General features: G+C 38.2%; 2 protein-coding genes across 3 annotated transcripts; both read left to right on the top strand.

The window, feature by feature from the left end:
- The first annotated feature begins 387 nt into the window (after nt 1-387).
- rpsa (ribosomal protein SA) lies at nt 388-4210 on the top strand. Its single transcript, XM_084426251.1, has 8 exons — nt 388-577; nt 1201-1372; nt 1942-2060; nt 2359-2604; nt 2894-3022; nt 3588-3756; nt 3913-3948; nt 4062-4210. The coding sequence occupies exons 2-8, from the start codon at nt 1240-1242 to the stop codon at nt 4154-4156; spliced, it is 927 nt and encodes a 308-aa protein (XP_084282377.1). The 5' UTR covers nt 388-577; nt 1201-1239; the 3' UTR covers nt 4157-4210.
- Nucleotides 4211-6104: 1894 nt separating this feature from the next.
- ift56 (intraflagellar transport 56) lies at nt 6105-17516 on the top strand. 2 transcript variants are annotated; one of them, XM_084425895.1, is made up of 18 exons: nt 6105-6539; nt 7544-7690; nt 7776-7868; nt 8348-8462; nt 8820-8869; nt 8965-9110; nt 9239-9410; nt 10144-10321; nt 10414-10469; nt 12486-12521; nt 12652-12705; nt 12833-12896; nt 15264-15352; nt 15435-15518; nt 15600-15669; nt 15839-15945; nt 16129-16262; nt 17035-17286. In XM_084425895.1, exons 1-18 carry the CDS (start codon nt 6537-6539, stop codon nt 17144-17146), a joined length of 1710 nt encoding a protein of 569 aa, XP_084282021.1. In that variant the 5' UTR covers nt 6105-6536; the 3' UTR covers nt 17147-17286. The 2 variants fall into 2 exon arrangements, with proteins under 2 accessions (XP_084282021.1, XP_084282022.1); XM_084425896.1 differs by lacking the exon at nt 12486-12521 and having other exon boundaries at nt 6106-6539; nt 17035-17516.
- Nucleotides 17517-18082: the final 566 nt, after the last annotated feature.

Genomic DNA, 18082 nt, shown 5'->3' with positions numbered 1-18082 from the left:
CCAGCCAGACAGAATAAACGGGGTCAGCTTTGAGGACACTTGGAGGGACTGAATCACTGCAATGACACAAATCAAAAGGCGAGCAGTAACTATAACTCAGACACCAGACTTCATCAGCTCTTTGAGTTATGCGAGACTCCTGTCAGCTTTTATTTACAGCTGGGATCTCTAAGAAAATAATAATGATAGCTCTATTATAGTGTCCCGCATAAACCAGCAGGATGCTGTTCAAAATGCAGACATTAGACTCTTGTAGTTATTTTAGTATATCAAGTTAAACTAAATTAAAATGATTAATGTTAACTAAATAAAAAAGTTTATAACGTTAACGTGTATTTTTTATTAGTAACGAAACGTTTTTTTATGGTTTAGCAACTTGACTGGAGTCCGCTCACATGTGATATCCTCCTCCAGTAGGGGGTTGTGTGTTGATGTCTCGGTTAGACAGGAGAAATGCAGAGAGCAAGAAACCTCCCTAATATGATTGGTGGCCACCCGAGTATATATACTACGTCATTTCCTCATCCCGCCCTCTTTTCGCCGTGAGGTGCAGAACTCCATACGGCGTTGTCTCGTGGTGAGCAAAAAAATATAATTTTGACGAGTTTTAAACGTCTATTTGAGTCAGACTTTTAAAAAATAAAGCTAATAATTGTCAATGTTCATCAGTTGTCATGTTAAATGTGAAGTTTGCGCTACTTCCCTTAAATATATATAGGCCTTAACCGCGGCGTGTGATCTCGCGCAAGGAAGCGCGTGTACGGCTACAGTCGTAGCGCGCGCACTAGTCAATAGTGAGATAAATTAAGTACACTCGAGTAATTTGATTAACATTCAGTCTTTACATAGTTTTTATTTTCTATTTGAGTTAATTGTTAGATTAAGGTCCACATTTAATCGATTTGGCGAGTGTATGTGTATAATCTCACGTGCTTCTAATGATCATGCACGATCGGTCTTCAAGCTGTAAACATCACGCACACAATTAAAGCCTGGCACTGATGTCGGTGTTTGGGTGTCGGAAGTGTGCTAGAGTGATCAAGCTGGGTTTTCGCTAACACCATGAGGGCTGATGCGCCCTATGACTGGGGTTTGATAGTGACCAGAGCTACATTCATCCCAATTCACGTTTGAAATACTTACTCTACTTACCAATAATAACTTCTCGACTAAATAGATTTTTCCTGTATTTCCTTCCAGCTCTCCCACTAAACTCGTTACGCAGGGAAAGTGGTCACGATGTCCGGAGGTCTGGATGTCCTTCAAATGAAGGAGGAGGATGTGCTGAAGTTCCTGGCCGCAGGAACCCATCTGGGAGGAACCAACCTGGACTTCCAGATGGAGCACTACGTGTACAAGAGAAAGAGTGACGGTAAAAAGCACAAGACGACTAGAATATGGCTTAGAAATGCCTTGCAGGTGTTTTACCAATCTTTAACTAAAACTTACAGTTGATCTTTTGGAATAAGTTGCACGTTTCCTCATTGAGTTGGCATGAGCATGTGTAGCATCTCATGTGATGATGCAAGGTTGGTTTAAATCTGTAAACACGCACACCTTTAAAGCCTGGCACTGATGTCGGTGTTTGGGTGTCGGATGTGTGCTAAAGTGATTTAGCTGGGTTTTCGCTAACACCATGAGGGCTGATGAGCCCTATGACTGGGGTTTGATAGTGGCCAAAGCTACATTCATCCAAATTGGTATATCAATAAAGTACAACTGTATTAGTAATACTTCTGTCTTAATTTTGTTAAAAACAAAACAATCAGCATAAAAAAAGAAATGGTTTAACGCCATGGGACCAGTAACTGACACCATAGAACAGTGAATGTTGCTAAAATATGGAAATATTAACTTAATCTCAGGGTTCTTTAAGAAAATATTCTTTCCAAAGTGTTCAGGTTTGGTGTTATTACTGATCAGAGTTTTGCATTTCTGCAGGCGTGTACATCATCAACCTTAAAAAGACCTGGGAGAAACTGCTGTTGGCTGCTCGTGCTATTGTTGCCATTGAAAATCCAGCCGATGTCTGCGTTATCTCCTCCAGAAACACTGGCCAGGTAATTGGCAAACTCAGTGACTAGACATTGTCAGCAGCATTTGTCTTAAAATCCCAAGTTTAAAAAATAGAGCTTTTTTAGACAGGCACACTATTAAAACCTGGCACTGTTGTCAGTGTTTGGGTGTCGGAAGTGTGCTAGAGTGATTCGGCCGGGGTTTCGCTAACACCATGAGGGCTTTGCCCTATGACTGGGGTTTGATAGTGACCTGAGCCACAATGTTTTTACTGGATGTATTTTGTGAACATGACTCTTGGTGATTTTAGTGATGTTGATTGTCACTGCTCTTTCCTGTCAGAGAGCTGTGCTCAAGTTTGCCTCTGCCACTGGCTCGACCACCTTCGCTGGTCGTTTCACTCCTGGAACCTTCACCAATCAGATTCAGGCTGCTTTCAGGGAGCCCCGCCTCCTGATCGTGACTGATCCTCGCGCTGACCACCAGCCGCTGACTGAGGCCTCTTACGTCAACATCCCAACCATTGCCCTCTGCAACACAGACTCCCCACTGAGATACGTCGACATTGCCATCCCATGCAACAACAAAGTATGTATGAGAAACCTCACTGTTAATCTGTTATGTTTGTTCTGTGTGAAGCTCAAACAACAGAGCATGGGGCTAGCAACGCCAAGTTCATGGGTTCGATTACCAGGGGAATCAAACCCATGTTTTCTAAATTTATATTATAGATCTTGTTGTGAACACTTCATTCAGGGTTCAATTCCCAGGCAAAGCAAGAGATGGAAAAAGTGTACCCCAAATGCAATGCAATTCGCTTTAGATAAAGGCGTCTGCCAAATGCATATGCTATAGTTTTAAATGTCTTGTGTTTTAGGGTCCCCACTCTGTGGGTCTGATGTGGTGGATGTTGGCCAGAGAGGTGCTGAGGATGAGGGGCACCATCTCCAGAGAGCACCCATGGGAGGTCATGCCTGATCTGTACTTCTACAGAGATCCTGAAGAGGTATGATGTGGCCCTTGAATTTTGTATACTCCGCAGATGAAAGTGTAAAAAGTTATAGAAGTTTACTGTAAATTAATTGTACTGAACTAAACATTTTTTAATACAAAATATATATTTTACAAAATAATTTGAACACTAAAATTGCTAGAAAATCAAAGCTGTATGTCCGTTTCAAATTTGAAATGGATCACAGCAATTGAGCCTGCGAATAAAATATTTAACGCCAAATATCCTGGCACAGGGACTCTGAGGATTGTGTTGTGCACTTGGATTATAACCTTTTTTTTTTTAACCAGATGGTTAATAAAGAGAATGTTACTTGAATCATATTTTAATTAAGTTTAAGTTGACTAGTTAAACAAAAACAAATCTAAATCGTGAATCTGTCAGGGCCATATTGCCCAGTCCCGTGTTGAATCTGTATCTGCCGTGTAATAGCCTGTGAAACTGATATGGCAAATTTTAAATGCATCCAACCAATATTCAGAATCAGTTCAAGTGTGACTTTATAACATATTTACTACTAAAAATGTGCTAATTGTGACTGATTTTGCTCCACCTCTAGATTGAGAAGGAAGAGCAGGCTGCTGCTGAGAAGGCTGTTGGTAAGGAGGAGTTCCAGGGTGAATGGACCGCTCCAGTGCCCGACTTCAACCAGCCTGAGGTTGCTGACTGGTCTGAAGGTGTTCCAGTTCCATCTGTGCCCATCCAGCAGTTCCCAGCTGGCATAGAGGGTAAGCTGCCTTTTATATTCATTTCCCCACATATTATAGTTGTTAATTGAACCATTTTAGGAGAACAAAAGTTTTAAGGTAATTATATTTGATCTGAACAAAATTAATAATGCTATGAAAAATTACTGAACTATAATCAACTTTTCTTGACTTCAGCTCCTGCCAAACCTGCACCAGCTGAGGTGTTTGCAGGTAAGCAAAGTTTCCCTTTTTTGATCAATTTGACAGCATAGACTGCACAATGTGAAAGATTAAGGTGTCTATAACATCTGGGGTAACTTTGAATGGCTCTCTCTCTTCAACAGAGGACTGGAGTGCTCAGCCTGCCACTGAGGATTGGTCTGCTGCCCCCACTGCTCAGGCCGGAGACTGGGGCGGCACCGCTGCAGACTGGTCTTAATCTAAGCAACCTAGTGTGATGCTTGGAAATCAATAAATTTGATTGTTTAAAATATTGCTTCTATGTTTTCTTTTGTTCATTTCTGAATAAGCAGTTAGGACTCTAAAGCATAGTGTTTTACCAAGTACACTTTCATCTTTTACATCAGTAATTATAAAATCAGACATTACCAATGTAGATGGACATGCTTTAAGTCTTGTCAAATGTGATGGCTTAATGAAGGGATCATGTAGTCAGCTGAACAGTATTTTGTAAGCTAGTTTGAAGACACTTGAGTGACAAGTTGCTACAGGGTACCAGTCATTATTTGATCACTGAAATCTTTTCTATTTAGCTATGCAATAAAATATCCATATTGTGTTGTGGAGAAAAGTTCTTTCTTGCAAATGAAGGTCAAGAGGCAGAGTTCCAGAAGTCAAAACTTTATTGAACAAAGCTGAGATGTATCTGAGAATCTGAATTTGTGTCTGGTCAGGATGCCATTCAGGGTGTTGTGCTTGGCAATGACTGTGCAACTAATGTTCTTGTAAGATTAACCCCTCCTGTTTCCAGAGGTGGACAAAGTACACGACTTGAGTGAAAGTACAGATACTACTGGTCAAATATTACTCCGTTACAAGTCAAATTTGTAAAGACTGATTTTTACTCGAGTAAAGAATTACTCATTTTTAAAAGTACTTGAGTATCAAAAGTAAATATCAATGCATTGTTTTATTATTGTATGTAATACAGTATTTTATGCCTGCCTACCTACCCTCATATCAATATCAAATTTATTTCTAGAACACAGTTCCAGTAGTGGGATTGAATAAGTCCAATCTGGGGTTCTGACGTCAACCTGACTTTCATTTCCAACCACAATGCAACCAAAATCATCCCCTGACTGACGTTACTACTTTCTACTCAAGGACCTTGACAGACATGTAGTGGAGAAAAAAGTACGATATTTGTCTTTCAAATGTTGTGAAATTAAAGTAAAAAGTTTCCAGAAAAAATAATACTCAAGTAAAGTACAGATACTCAAAAAGTGTACTTGGGTACAGTACTCAAGTAAATGTACTTTGTTACTGTCCACCTCTGCCTGTTTCCCACAATTAAGTTTTACTCCACTCTTTCTCTTTAATTGTAGAATCCTGCCAGTTGATAATCAACCCAAATAATCTTTAATATAACCTTTGCCAAGGACAACCATCCCTTTCCCAGAGGCCAGATGTCTTCAAGAGATGTATTTCACACCTCTTAATAATGGGGTTAATACTTCATTGGTGTTTCAGTGGGACAAAAATGGATTTGACCTTTGATATAAATTATTTCTCACAGCTTTATAATACTGCTGCCATAATTATTTAATATATATTGAACAAAGTAAAGTTGTGAAGCTATGTTTTGATTGAAAGTGGTAGTACCAATCCACATTAAAGCCTGGTTTCACAGACATGGCTTACATTTAAGCCAGGATTAGGCCTTAGTTAAATTAGGACATCTTAGCGTGCCTTAGAAAAATAAAACAATTACTAATGTGCATCTTGAGACAAAACAATGATGCTGACATCTTAAGAGTCAGTCAGTGCAACCAAGTTGCTTTCAAACTTCCCAGGAGGTGTTGAACACATAATATGTATCAATCAAATGGTCGTATTATGTAAGTTATAACGAAAACGTTCCACCCCAGATGGGACTCGAACCCACAATCCCTGGCTTAGGAGGCCAGTGCCTTATCCATTAGGCCACTGGGGCTTTCACAGTGCTTGAGTGACAACCATTCTTTGCTTAACGTTACTAGTTACTACATATAATAATATTTTAAAAGAAATTGTATTTCTGGTTGACAAACTTTAATATTTTTTCTTCGGCATCTCTGTGATATATTTTAATCATCTTTCGATTAAAAACACACGGCAAACCTCTGAGAAAGAATCATATCACACGGTGGTCTTCTGCCATGGATGTAGTGAAGAAGAGCGGGTTGCGTAGCAACAGCGTGATGCCGCCGCGCCGCCAGTAGAGATTAGCTAGGGAATGCTCACAACTCCACGAGCAAATGTTATTCCTGCTTTGTGTTATTATATAGCAGCTATCATTTTATTTAGTTCAGGAGGTAGGATCGGGTGTGTTGTTCAAAGTCGAACGAACATCTGCTTAACATCTTGTGTGCACACCTAAACATAGTCGCTTAGCAAGTTTGCTAGCTAGCAGGCTAACGTTATCTGGCTAGTTCACCTCATCTACAGAAATACTGTTCCTGGATTAACGGATCTAAATTAAATCAGCGTTGTTTGTATTGCGTGTGATTCATTTGATCGGCTTTATGGTGGTCAGAGTGATTGTAAAATGATTGGTTAGTTTCAGGACTGTTTTTAGGGACAGAATCATAATCACCATGGTGAGTATCAACCAACATAACTTAACACTCTGCTGGATTTGGTTTGTTATTAAAATCATACAATAAATTGCACTAAGCAAGCGTAATTGTGTTTTTTAGTGTAACGGTAGCCGTCATATATATGAATTCAAGAAAATGTGCTCATCTTTAATGTCAACTTTAAAAATCCTTATTGTTAAATATTTATTTTGCTGGTGTCTTATTACCTTTTGAACTATATCTTATATATGTATTTATTGCCAGTTTTAATTATTATAATAACTAAACTAAATTCCTTTTACAAAAGATTTCTATTTCAAATATGTTAAACTTTCTATTCATCAAAGAATCCTGAAAAAATTTGTCATGGTTTCCCCACAAAAAAAAAAAAACAGAAAAACTGTTTTAAACATTGATGATAATAATACATTTTTATTTTAGCAGCAAATCAGTACATTTAGAATGATTTCTGAAGCATCATTTGACATTGAAGACTGGAGTTTAATTACATTTACAAAGTTATTCTTATATTGTAAAATACATTAAAATACACAAGAGTTATTTAAATAACTGTAATAATAGTTCACAGTTATAAATGCAGCCTGTGTGAGCATAAGAGATTTCTTTCAAAAACATAAAAAAAACTTTCCTCCCTCAACATTTTGATTATGTAGTGTATACAGTATAGTATACAATAGTGCTTGTACTATCTATTATAAATTCAATAAATTACTTATAAAATAATCACTTTGTGCAAAGATAAGCTGTAAAGCACGACTAAGGTGCAAAGGATTGTGCAAATGTTTTGTAAAATAGCCAATGAATAAACTTGCACAAAATATGCACATATCGCTTCAGAAATAAGTAGATTTGCTCAGGTTATTGTTCTAAATGAGTGGATATGTACATGAATGATTACAAACTGGAGTAAGTTATGTTTATGTAGCTACTTATAGTGATATAATATCATTTAGATGAACTGTTGTACATCCTAATAGCACCAAACTCTTGTTTCTGTTCTGAAGCTCTTATCACGGATGAAGCCAGCGGTGGGAGGAGAGGCGTCCGCCGGTTCTAATGAGAAGAAAAAGAAAAATAAAGCGAAAAAGATTCCAAGACTTGAGGATTATCTAAACCAAAGAGACTACCTGGGAGCTCTGACTCTATTAGAGGTACAAAAACAACCACATGAGACCTCCATGACGTTTATATGATCTTATGAACTTTCGTACACTTTAGACTCTCTTGTAATATCAGTTCCAGCGTAATGGCGGAGAGTCGGTGGAGCATGCAGACCTTTGGATCGGATTCTGTGCCTTTCATTTGGGGGACCACCAGAGAGCAATGGAGGTTAGAGAAAGAGATTCTGCCGGATGTTGGCTCCAGTCTGGGTTATGCTGGGTTGGGGGATGAATCACCTTAAGCCCCTTTCACACAGAGATTCCGGGAAAAGACACTGATCATGTGTCCTGGGATTGTTTGATTTTTGGTTCATTCACACTGCCAGTGATTTTCTGGAATCTGTGCATGCGTTCACACACATCCAGTAAAGACACGTGCCATTACATGACATTAACAAAGACTTCCGGCATCGGTCATGCGATTGTTCACGCAGGGCGTGTTCCAGTACTGATCCCAGCAATGTTATTAGGTGCCCATCCCGGGATCAATCTCGGGACGTTTGCGTTCACACAGAAGGCACTATAGCAATTCTGTGGCAATTTTCTGGTATCAACGCTCTGTGTGAAAGGGGCTTTTGAGTGACATTATGGCTGATGTAAATTGGTTGTTTATAACATGAAATATTCTTACTTGTTACATTTATTCAGGAGTACAAGGCGCTCACTTTGAGGCCGGAGTGTCCAGAGGATGTTTGGGTATTTCTGGGCTGTGCGCTGTTTTTCCTGGGGCTTTATTCAGAGGCGGAGGAGGCAGCACTAAAAGGTTTGTCTTCACAAACAAAGGGTTGATCAAATTTGTAAAAAAAATTGAAAGAAATCTTATATGCTCACATTTATTTGATAAAAAAAAAAAATTTTGCTTTCTGTTTTAATATATTTTAAAATATTAGGCTATTCTTCTTATGATGGTAAAGCATCATTACTCCAGTCTTCAGTGTCACATGATCCTTCAGAACTCATTCTGATATGATGATTAGCTGCTCAAGAAACATTTATTATAATGATCAATTTTGTGGAAAGTGGAATCCATGGTATATTTTCATTTTCAGGATTCTTCTATGAATAGGAAGAACTGCATTTATTAGAAATAGATTTTTTCTAATCTTGCTGTCTTTTTCAGGGCCAAAATCTCAGCTTCAGAATCGCCTACTCTTTCATTTAGCTCATAAGGTCAGTTTTTCCATAATATTTCATCCCCTACGTGACATTATTATGGGAGCACATTGAAGATAATGGCATTATCTGCTTTGTTCGGCTCTCTGAAGTTCAATGATGAAAAGAAGCTGATGGGTTTCCATCAGAACCTGGAGGACGTGACAGAGGATCAACTGAGCTTGGCTTCCATTCACTACATGCGCTCTCATTACCAGGAGGCCATTGACATCTACAAACGCATCTTACTGCAGAACAGGTGCTTCACAACACATCGTCATCACATCAGCATATGATCAAGCATCTCTGAGAAACAATCAAATGCATTTATGCAACAAAAAATAAACCTTTACATTGACTAATGACTCATCTCTCTCAATTCTACAGAGACTTTCTTGCCCTGAATGTGTATGTGGCTCTGTGTTACTATAAACTGGATTATTATGACGTGTCTCAGGAGGTGTTGGCCGTGTATCTGCAGAGCATTCCTGACTCTACTATCGCCCTCAACCTCAAAGCCTGCAACCACTTCAGACTCTACAATGGCAAAGCTGCTGAGGTCAGCTAAACGAATATGTATACAAATACACTAATTATAACGTTAGGGCCTGAGGTTGTGTAGTCAAGGCCAAAGTTACTTTAAGACAGCATTCATTTACGATGCATTTACATTCGGTAATGTGACATACACTACCATTCATAGGTTTGGGGTCAGTACGATTTTTAAAAGAGGGTTGTTGTTATGCTCATCGAGGCTGCATTAATTTGATAAAAAAATGAATTAATTGTTTTCTAATTGAATAATATAAAATATAATTTATTCCTGTGATGAATCTTCAGCATCATTACTCCAGTCTTCAGTGTCACATGATCCTTCAGAAATCATTCTAATATGCTGATTTGCTGAAACATGTCAAAAACAATACTTTTTTCAGGATTCTTTGTTGAATAGAAAGTTCAAAAGAGCATAATTTATTAAAAAATGTAACAAACTTTTGATAAATTTAATGCATCCTTGCTGAATATAAAAAAATCGTACTGCCTTCAAACCCGAAAAAATGTAACACTTTATTTTATCCATTCGTGATTCGATTGGATTAAGAAATGTGATCTGAAATGTAGTAATGTTATGCGGAAACAATGTTAGACTGGTTTTTCAGCCAGGTCTTTTCAAGTCATTTTAGAGGAAACATGAACTGATCATTTGTTCACAATAACATTTATTAAGAAAGTAAAATGCATGTTGGTTTTAAATTCTCTATTTTACGTTTTTCTCCTTCTTGACTCTTTAGACTGAGCTGAAGAACCTTATAGATATCTCCTCCAGCTCGTTTCAGTTCGCTAAAGAGCTCATCCAGCACAATCTGGTGGTGTTTCGCGGGGGTGAGGGGGCCTTGCAGGTTTTGCCTCCCCTGATTGACGTCATATCAGAGGCCAGACTCAACCTGGTCATCTATTATCTCAGACAAGGTGGGTTGATCAGGTGTGGCCTTTTGTCTTTAGCAGATACAGCGAGACTGGTTAATCAGGTTAGTTAATAACTTTTGTCATCTGACTTTTAGATGACATTCAGGAGGCCTACAAACTCATCAAAGATCTTGAGCCCACCACACCCCAGGTATTTAGGCCACACTAATTCTTGTTTCTCTCATACATAATACAGCGCACTGTGATTGGATTAAAATAGTGAATTATCATGAATAATGCAGAGAAAAGCTCAGAAACTGATGATGTTGACACGTACTCTCCATCAACGGCAGCCAAATAAACGTATACCTCGCATTTGGTGCAACTATGCTTTTTAAACTGGAAGAAAGAAATGGTTCTTGAAAAATGAAAAAATCGTTCCCCTTAATATTAAACATAAATTGTGAAATCAGGCGAATGAGTGCTAATGTTTTCATTGATGTGTAACCTGTACATATGCTAAAGGGATAGTTCACCCAAAAATGCTAATTCGGTCATTCATTAATCACCCTCATGTCATTCCAAGCCTGTAAGACTTTTGTTTATCTTCGTAAAGAGATTGTAAAACGAGTCCATATGAATCGAGCAGTTAAGTCAGAATTTTCTAAAGAGACATTATCACTTTATATGATGAACAGATTGAATTTAGGCTTTTATTCACATATAAACATTGATCAGCGAACATAAACAGAAGCTCAACCAAACCTGCGTGACACGTGAGAGCAAACCTCTCGCTGAAGCTCAAACGTGCTGCGTAACACGAGAATGAACCTCATTGGTTCTTGCTGAAGCTCAAACGTGCTGCGTAACACAAGAATGAACCTCATTGGTTCTTGCTGAAGCTCAGACGTGCTGCGTAACACAAGAATGAACGTCATTGGTTCTTGCTGAAGCTCAAACGTGCTGCGTAACACAAGAATGAACCTCATTGGTTCTTGCTGAAGCTCAGACGTGCTGCGTAACACAAGAATGAACCTCATTGGTTCTTGCTGAAGCTCAGACGTGCTGCGTAACACAAGAATGAACCTCATTGGTTCTTGCTGAAGCTCAAACGTGCTGCGTAACACGAGAATGAACCTCATTGGTTCTTGCTGAAGCTCAGACGTGCTGCGTAACACAAGAATGAACCTCATTGGTTCTTGCTGAAGCTCAGACGTGCTGCGTAACACAAGAATGAACGTCATTGGTTCTCGCTGAAGCTCAAACGTGCTGCGTAACACGAGAATGAACCTCATTGGTTCTTGCTGAAGCTCAGACGTGCTGCGTAACACAAGAATGAACCTCATTGGTTCTTGCTGAAGCTCAGACGTGCTGCGTAACACGAGAATGAACCTCATTGGTTCTTGCTGAAGCTCAAACGTGCTGCGTAACACGAGAATGAACCTCATTGGTTCTTGCTGAAGCTCAAACGTGCTGCGTAACACAAGAATGAAACTCATTGGTTCTTGCTGAAGCTCAGACGTGCTGCGTAACACAAGAATGAACCTCATTGGTTCTTGCTGAAGCTCAAACGTGCTGCGTAACACAAGAATGAAACTCATTGGTTCTTGCTGAAGCTCAGACGTGCTGCGTAACACAAGAATGAAACTCATTGGTTCTTGCTGAAGCTCAGACGTGCTGCGTAACACAAGAATGAACCTCATTGGTTCTTGCTGAAGCTCAAACGTGCTGCGTAACACAAGAATGAAACTCATTGGTTCTTGCTGAAGCTCAGACGTGCTGCGTAACACAAGAATGAAACTCATTGGTTCTTGCTGAAGCTCAGACGTGCTGCGTAACACAAGAATGAACCTCATTGGTTCTTGCTGAAGCTCAAACGCGCTGCGTAACACAAGAATGAACCTTATTGGTTCTTGCTGAAGCTCAGACGTGCTGCGTAACACAAGAATGAACCTCATTGGTTCTCACACGTCAAGTGAACATGCTTGAGCTTCCGTTTACCACAACTGATGTGTTCGCTGATCAGTGTTTATATGTGAAGAAAAGCTTACATTCAATCTGTTCATCAAATAAAGTGATCGTGTCTCTTCAGAAATTTTTCATATGGATTAGGTTTACGATCTCTTTATGACCTTCAAAGTGTCAAAGTGGTAGTTGCGTAGACTGTCAATGGAGGAACAGAAATCTCTCAGATTTCATTAAAAAGATCTTCATTTGTGTTCCAAAGATGAACGAAGTCTTACGGCTTTGGAACGACATGAGGGTGAGTAAATGATGACTCAATTTTAATTTTTGGGTTAACTAACCCTTTAAAATGTATTTTAGGGTTTAATGACCTTTAAAATACATTGTGGGTCTAGTGATAACATTTCATTCTCTGGTGTGATTCACAGGAATATATTCTAAAGGGGGTGGTGAACGCTGCTTTGGGACAAGAAATTGGATCGGTTCGTGAGGTTTATTTACATCAGTTAACAGTATTTCCTCTCAAACTCCATTTCTCAGCAAAGCCTTTGTGCATGTTTCCCAAATCTATGTTCTCTAATCTCGTTATATGTTTGTGTATTTTTACAGAGGGACCATTTAAAAATTGCCCAGCAGTTTTTCCAGCTGGTTGGAGGCTCAGCCAGTGAATGCGGTAACATCATTGTTTAGGCTAACAATAACAGTATTAGCGCTGGTTCAGCAGCCGGGCCCCTGTGCTGTATGGAAGGGAGTCAGTGACAGAGTTTGTTTTCTTGGCTCAAACTATGCCTGAACCTACACCGAAAAGGTGGCTTTCAATAAGATGTCCTTTCTATTTTAGTACTAAATGTAATTTGTGCCTAACATGGTCAAAATAAAATATTATTTTATATTTTCTAATATTACATTTTCTTTAAACCGCTGTAAACCATGAAAAAAAGCCAAAATAGGTCATTTGCGTGATTTCATGTAGATCAGATGAGTGCATGAATCGCGCGTCACTGTTTTCAGTGTCTCGGAGCGGCCCGATTCAGCTCCTCACAAGCTCCATCTCTGCAAGCACTCTGAGTTTGGGTCTATTAAAACGTGCATTTGAAAACGCAACGCGTCAACTATCTTCCCAAATTTGTAATGAGAATCATTTATAACATCAGTGATCAACAAAGAAAGACTTCAAAGCTTCGAGGTCTCCCCTTTTATTTTGGTTTTCCACCTGTGGTTTAATGTTTGAAAGCAGAGAAAGTAATTAATTCTTATAATATAATATAATATAAATTAATGTTTATAATTTAAAAAAAAGATTTGAACAACGACAACAATAATAATTTATTACTATTATTATTATTATTATTGTATAGTCATATTGAATGGATTCCATTAAAACAACAGTGTGAATGTGTCGAGTTAAGCGAGATTGTATTTAAACTTTTATTATTTTATTCTAGAGTGAGTTTTCCCCTATATCCTCATACTAAAACAGATGGATGGATGGATGGATGGATGGATGGATTGGATGGATGATAGATAGATAGATGGATGGATGGATGGATGGATGGATGGATGGATGATAGATAGATAGATGGATAGATGGATAGATGGATGATGGATTGGATGGATGGATGATAGATGGATGGATGGATGGATGGATGGATGGATGGATGGATGGATTGGATGGATGATAGATGGATGGACGGATGGATGGATGGATGGATGATAGATAGATAGATAGATAGATAGATAGATAGATAGATGGATGATGGATGATGGATGGATGGATTGGATGGATGATAGATGGATGGATGGATGGATGGATGATAGATGGATGGATGGATGGATGGATGGATGGACGGACGATGGATGATGGATGGATGGATGGATGGATGGATGGATGGACGGACGATGGATGATGGATGGATGGATGATAGATAGATGGATGGATGATAGATAGATGGATGATAGATAGATAGATGGATGGATGATAGATAGATAGATAGATAGATGGATGATGGATTGGATGGATGGATGATGGATGGATGGATGGATGGATGGATGGATGGATTGGATGGATGATAGATAGATGGATGGATGGATGGATGGATGGATGGATGGATGATGGATGGATGGATGGATGGATGGATGGATGGACGGACGGACGATGGATGGATGGATGATAGATAGATGGATGGATGATAGATAGATAGATAGATAGATAGATGATGGATGGATGGATGGATGGATGGATGGACGGACGGACGATGGATGGATGGATGGATGATGGATGGATGGATGATAGATAGATAGATAGATAGATAGATGATGGATTGGATGGATGGATGATGGATGGATGGATGGATTGGATGGATGGATGATAGATAGATGGATGGATGGATGGATGGATGGATGGACGGACGGACGGACGGACGGACGATGGATGGATGGATGGATGGATGGATGGATGGATGGATGGATGGATGGATGGATGGATGGATGATAGATAGATAGATAGATAGATAGATAGATAGATAGATAGATAGATAGATAGATAGATAGATAGATAGATAGATGGATGGATGGATGGATGGATGGATGGACGGACGGACGATGGATGGATGGATGATGGGTGGTGGATGGATGATAGATAGATAGATAGATAGATAGATAGATAGATAGATGGATGATGGATGGATGGATGGATGGATGGATGGATGGATGATAGATAGATAGATAGATAGATAGATAGATAGATAGATAGATAGATAGATAGATGATGGATGGATGGATGGATGGATGGATGGATGGATGGATGGATGGATGGATGGATTGATTGATTGCAGACCAACTGGCAAATAACTTTATTTACTCACCAAAAGCATTTTTCTTTTTCATAAGGTGCTTGAGTATTCATTTTGTATTTGTTGACCTTGTGCTATATCGAACACAATTAAAATGTAGATTTTGTACATTATTTTATTTTATTTTGCCTTGGACGTGTAAAACGCATTCAATGATGTATTTTCTGTTGTCTTTTTTGTTTTATAAGACACAATACCGGGCAGGCAGTGTATGGCCTCTTGTTTCTTCCTGCTGAAACAGTTTGAAGATGTGCTAATATATCTCAACTCAGTCAAGGTAATTTCACATATCGGGGTTTGAATTGAGAGCAGAAACATAAACACATCCTCCTCAAATATTCGTCTGGTTTTCCCGGCAGAGTTACTTCTACAACGACGACACATTCAGCTTTAACTACGCCCAGGCCAAGGCTGCCCTGGGAAACTACAGGGAGGCTGAAGAGGTACAGAACACCCCGGAGTTCAGTTAACATGATTTAGGAACCGAGCGCAAGTCTGACTGAATCTGAATTTAATGTGAACAGGTGTTCCTGCTCATCCAGACTGAGAAGATCAAGAATGATTACGTTTACCTCAGCTGGTTGGCACGCTGCTGTAGGTTCCTTCTATGTGTTCAAAAGTTTTGATCTGTGGCCAGCTGTTTTGCTATTCTGCTTTAGTAAAATTCTGCTTTGCTTGTAAAGAAGATGAATGGCTCAGGTAGTTTTTGGAAAGACACATCAGACCACTCACTCTCTGATGTCATCCTCCCCCTCTGCTGTAGACATCATGAATCAGAAAGCTCGACAGGCCTGGGAGCTTTATCTGAGGCTGGAAACCTCATCTGACCCTTTCAGCCTCCTGCAGCTCATCGCAAACGACTGCTACAAGGTGCCATAGTATGACTCTAACTAACATGTTACTTTCATACTTGGTTGCTAAGAAAATTGCCATGTTGTTGAGGAGTTTATGAAGTTCACAAACTTCAGAAGTTTATGCTGGTATTTCTACATCCCTGATTCTGCTTTGAAGTTTCATTAGATTATTTCTATGTATTCTATGACCTCTTATCAGATGGGGCAGTTCTACTATGCAGCTAAAGCGTTTGATGCTCTAGAGAGACTGGATCAAAACCCCGAGTACTGGGAAGGGAAGCGTGGAGCGTGTGTTGGGATCTTCCAGCTCATACTGGCAGGCCGAGAGTCCAGGTACGAACCGATGCCATACCTGAGCAACGAGTTAAAGCCATTATTATTAGGTTCACATTATTCAACTAAACTCTCTTAGTAATTTACTTAACCCTGTAAAGCCTGATGTATGAAATAATAGTAATTCTTTTCAAATGGAACTGTTTATTGAACCTTTAGATAAAATCTATAAAAATGTTTATTGAAACATTAGGGTTTTATTGCTCATATCATATAGGAGAATATAGAGTTCATGCTTGAGGAGAATTTATTTTTTTTAATTCAGAGGTCCAAACTGAGCAAAAATATGCAACGTGGTGCAGTTGTTGATATTCATGTGGCCGAAAAGTAAGATGAAATTCTGATAGCTTAATATAAATCAATGAGATTTACTTTATAACACTAGAGCAGACTACATACGTACATAAAATACATACAAGTATCAGTTATTACTATATATCTCTTAATAAAATAATATTTAAATGCTTAGTTTTATAATCAAAGCTCTGTTGTTTTTATTATGGGAAATAAACATATAATGCAATTCAATACAATGATGATTAAGAGATGAACAAATAAACGTTCCTCAAAAGCCTGATGTATCAAATTGGATACTCACATTTTAAGATTTGTTTTTTTTATATAGAAAAACCATACATATGAATAATCAAGTAAACCTAAATTCCTTCAGCCCAGTAAATGTTGATCTTAAAATAAAAAGTTATTCTTACTTTATAAAAATCTGTAAAAATATTCACAGCAAACACATGTGCTTGCTATTTTTTGTTTTCAGAGAGACACTGAAGGAGGTTTTGCCGATGTTGAGAAGCACTGGCAACCCACAAGTTGAGTACATCATCCGCATCATGAAGAAATGGGCCAAAGACAACAGAGTGGCTCTTTGATTGCCTTTACAAATGAGCCAACACACACCAGTACTTGGTCTTGGAAATACATTTTTTGGTAAATGTTATTAAAAATATATATTTTTTTGTATTGTATCCTTATGTCTGCTTGTTTGTCTGTCAACAAAAGATGTGATTAGCACAACATCTCAGATGCATCTTAGAAGGAAAAAAACATCTCATGTTCTTACAAGGCTACAATAACTGCGGCCTCGCTATTACATTTATTTAATGTTTGTTACATTATATCTTTTCAAAAAATATTTTCAGTTGTCAGAAAGAGAAAACTATATTTACAATGTATCCTTGTCAGTTAATGTTTTCTGTGAGATGGACAACAATGCAACAAATAAAGTTAATATCTTTTCATACTTTCAAAGGCAACATAAGCCTTTATTTGTTTTGTCTGAGAACACTAAATTAGTGTATTATAGGTTTTACAGAGTTATATAGAGTGCTATGAAGATTCATGTGAATAGTATAGCTTGCGCATGATATTTTTATACTTTTGGAACAAGTGACATCAATTATTAATGCAATTAAATCTATTAAAAGCAGAATGTGACAACCTCACAGAAAAGGTGAATTAATATGCTCTTATAGCATCAATAAATATATTGTTATTAATTTTATTATAAAAATGTGTTAACTTTTTTAAGCATTTATTAATCTTAGTTTAACATTACTAATAAATTAATAAAAGGGTCAAAAGTTAAATCTTAATATTATTAAATTATTGTTAATTAAAATTATGTAATGGTCCTCAGCTAACATAAACTAACAATGAACAGCTGAATTGTATTAACCAACATTAACAAAGATGAATAAATACCGTAATAAATGTATTGTCTATTGTTAGTTAATATTATTTAATGAAAAAAACGTTAGCTAATGGGACCTTAATGTAAAGTGTAACCATTGTATTATGTTTAAAGA

Source organism: Rutilus rutilus (genome assembly GCF_951802725.1).
Source record: "Rutilus rutilus genome assembly, chromosome: 12".
In the NCBI taxonomy this organism is placed as follows: Eukaryota; Metazoa; Chordata; class Actinopteri; order Cypriniformes; family Leuciscidae; genus Rutilus; species Rutilus rutilus.
The sequence above is the reverse complement of the archived record's forward strand: the minus strand, read 5'-3'. Positions and strand labels throughout refer to the sequence as shown.

Excerpts from the sequence above, each read along its gene's own strand:
- rpsa (XM_084426251.1), top strand. The coding sequence starts at position 1,240 with ATGTCCGGAGGTCTGGATGTCCTTCAAATGAAGGAGGAGGATGTGCTG. Across the intron at positions 2,605-2,893 it reads CCATCCCATGCAACAACAAA|GGTCCCCACTCTGTGGGTCT; the intron begins GTATGTATGAGA and ends CTTGTGTTTTAG. Across the intron at positions 3,757-3,912 it reads GTTCCCAGCTGGCATAGAGG|CTCCTGCCAAACCTGCACCA; the intron begins GTAAGCTGCCTT and ends TCTTGACTTCAG.
- ift56 (XM_084425895.1), top strand. Across the intron at positions 15,519-15,599 it reads ACTACAGGGAGGCTGAAGAG|GTGTTCCTGCTCATCCAGAC; the intron begins GTACAGAACACC and ends TAATGTGAACAG. Across the intron at positions 16,263-17,034 it reads CTGGCAGGCCGAGAGTCCAG|AGAGACACTGAAGGAGGTTT; the intron begins GTACGAACCGAT and ends TTTTGTTTTCAG.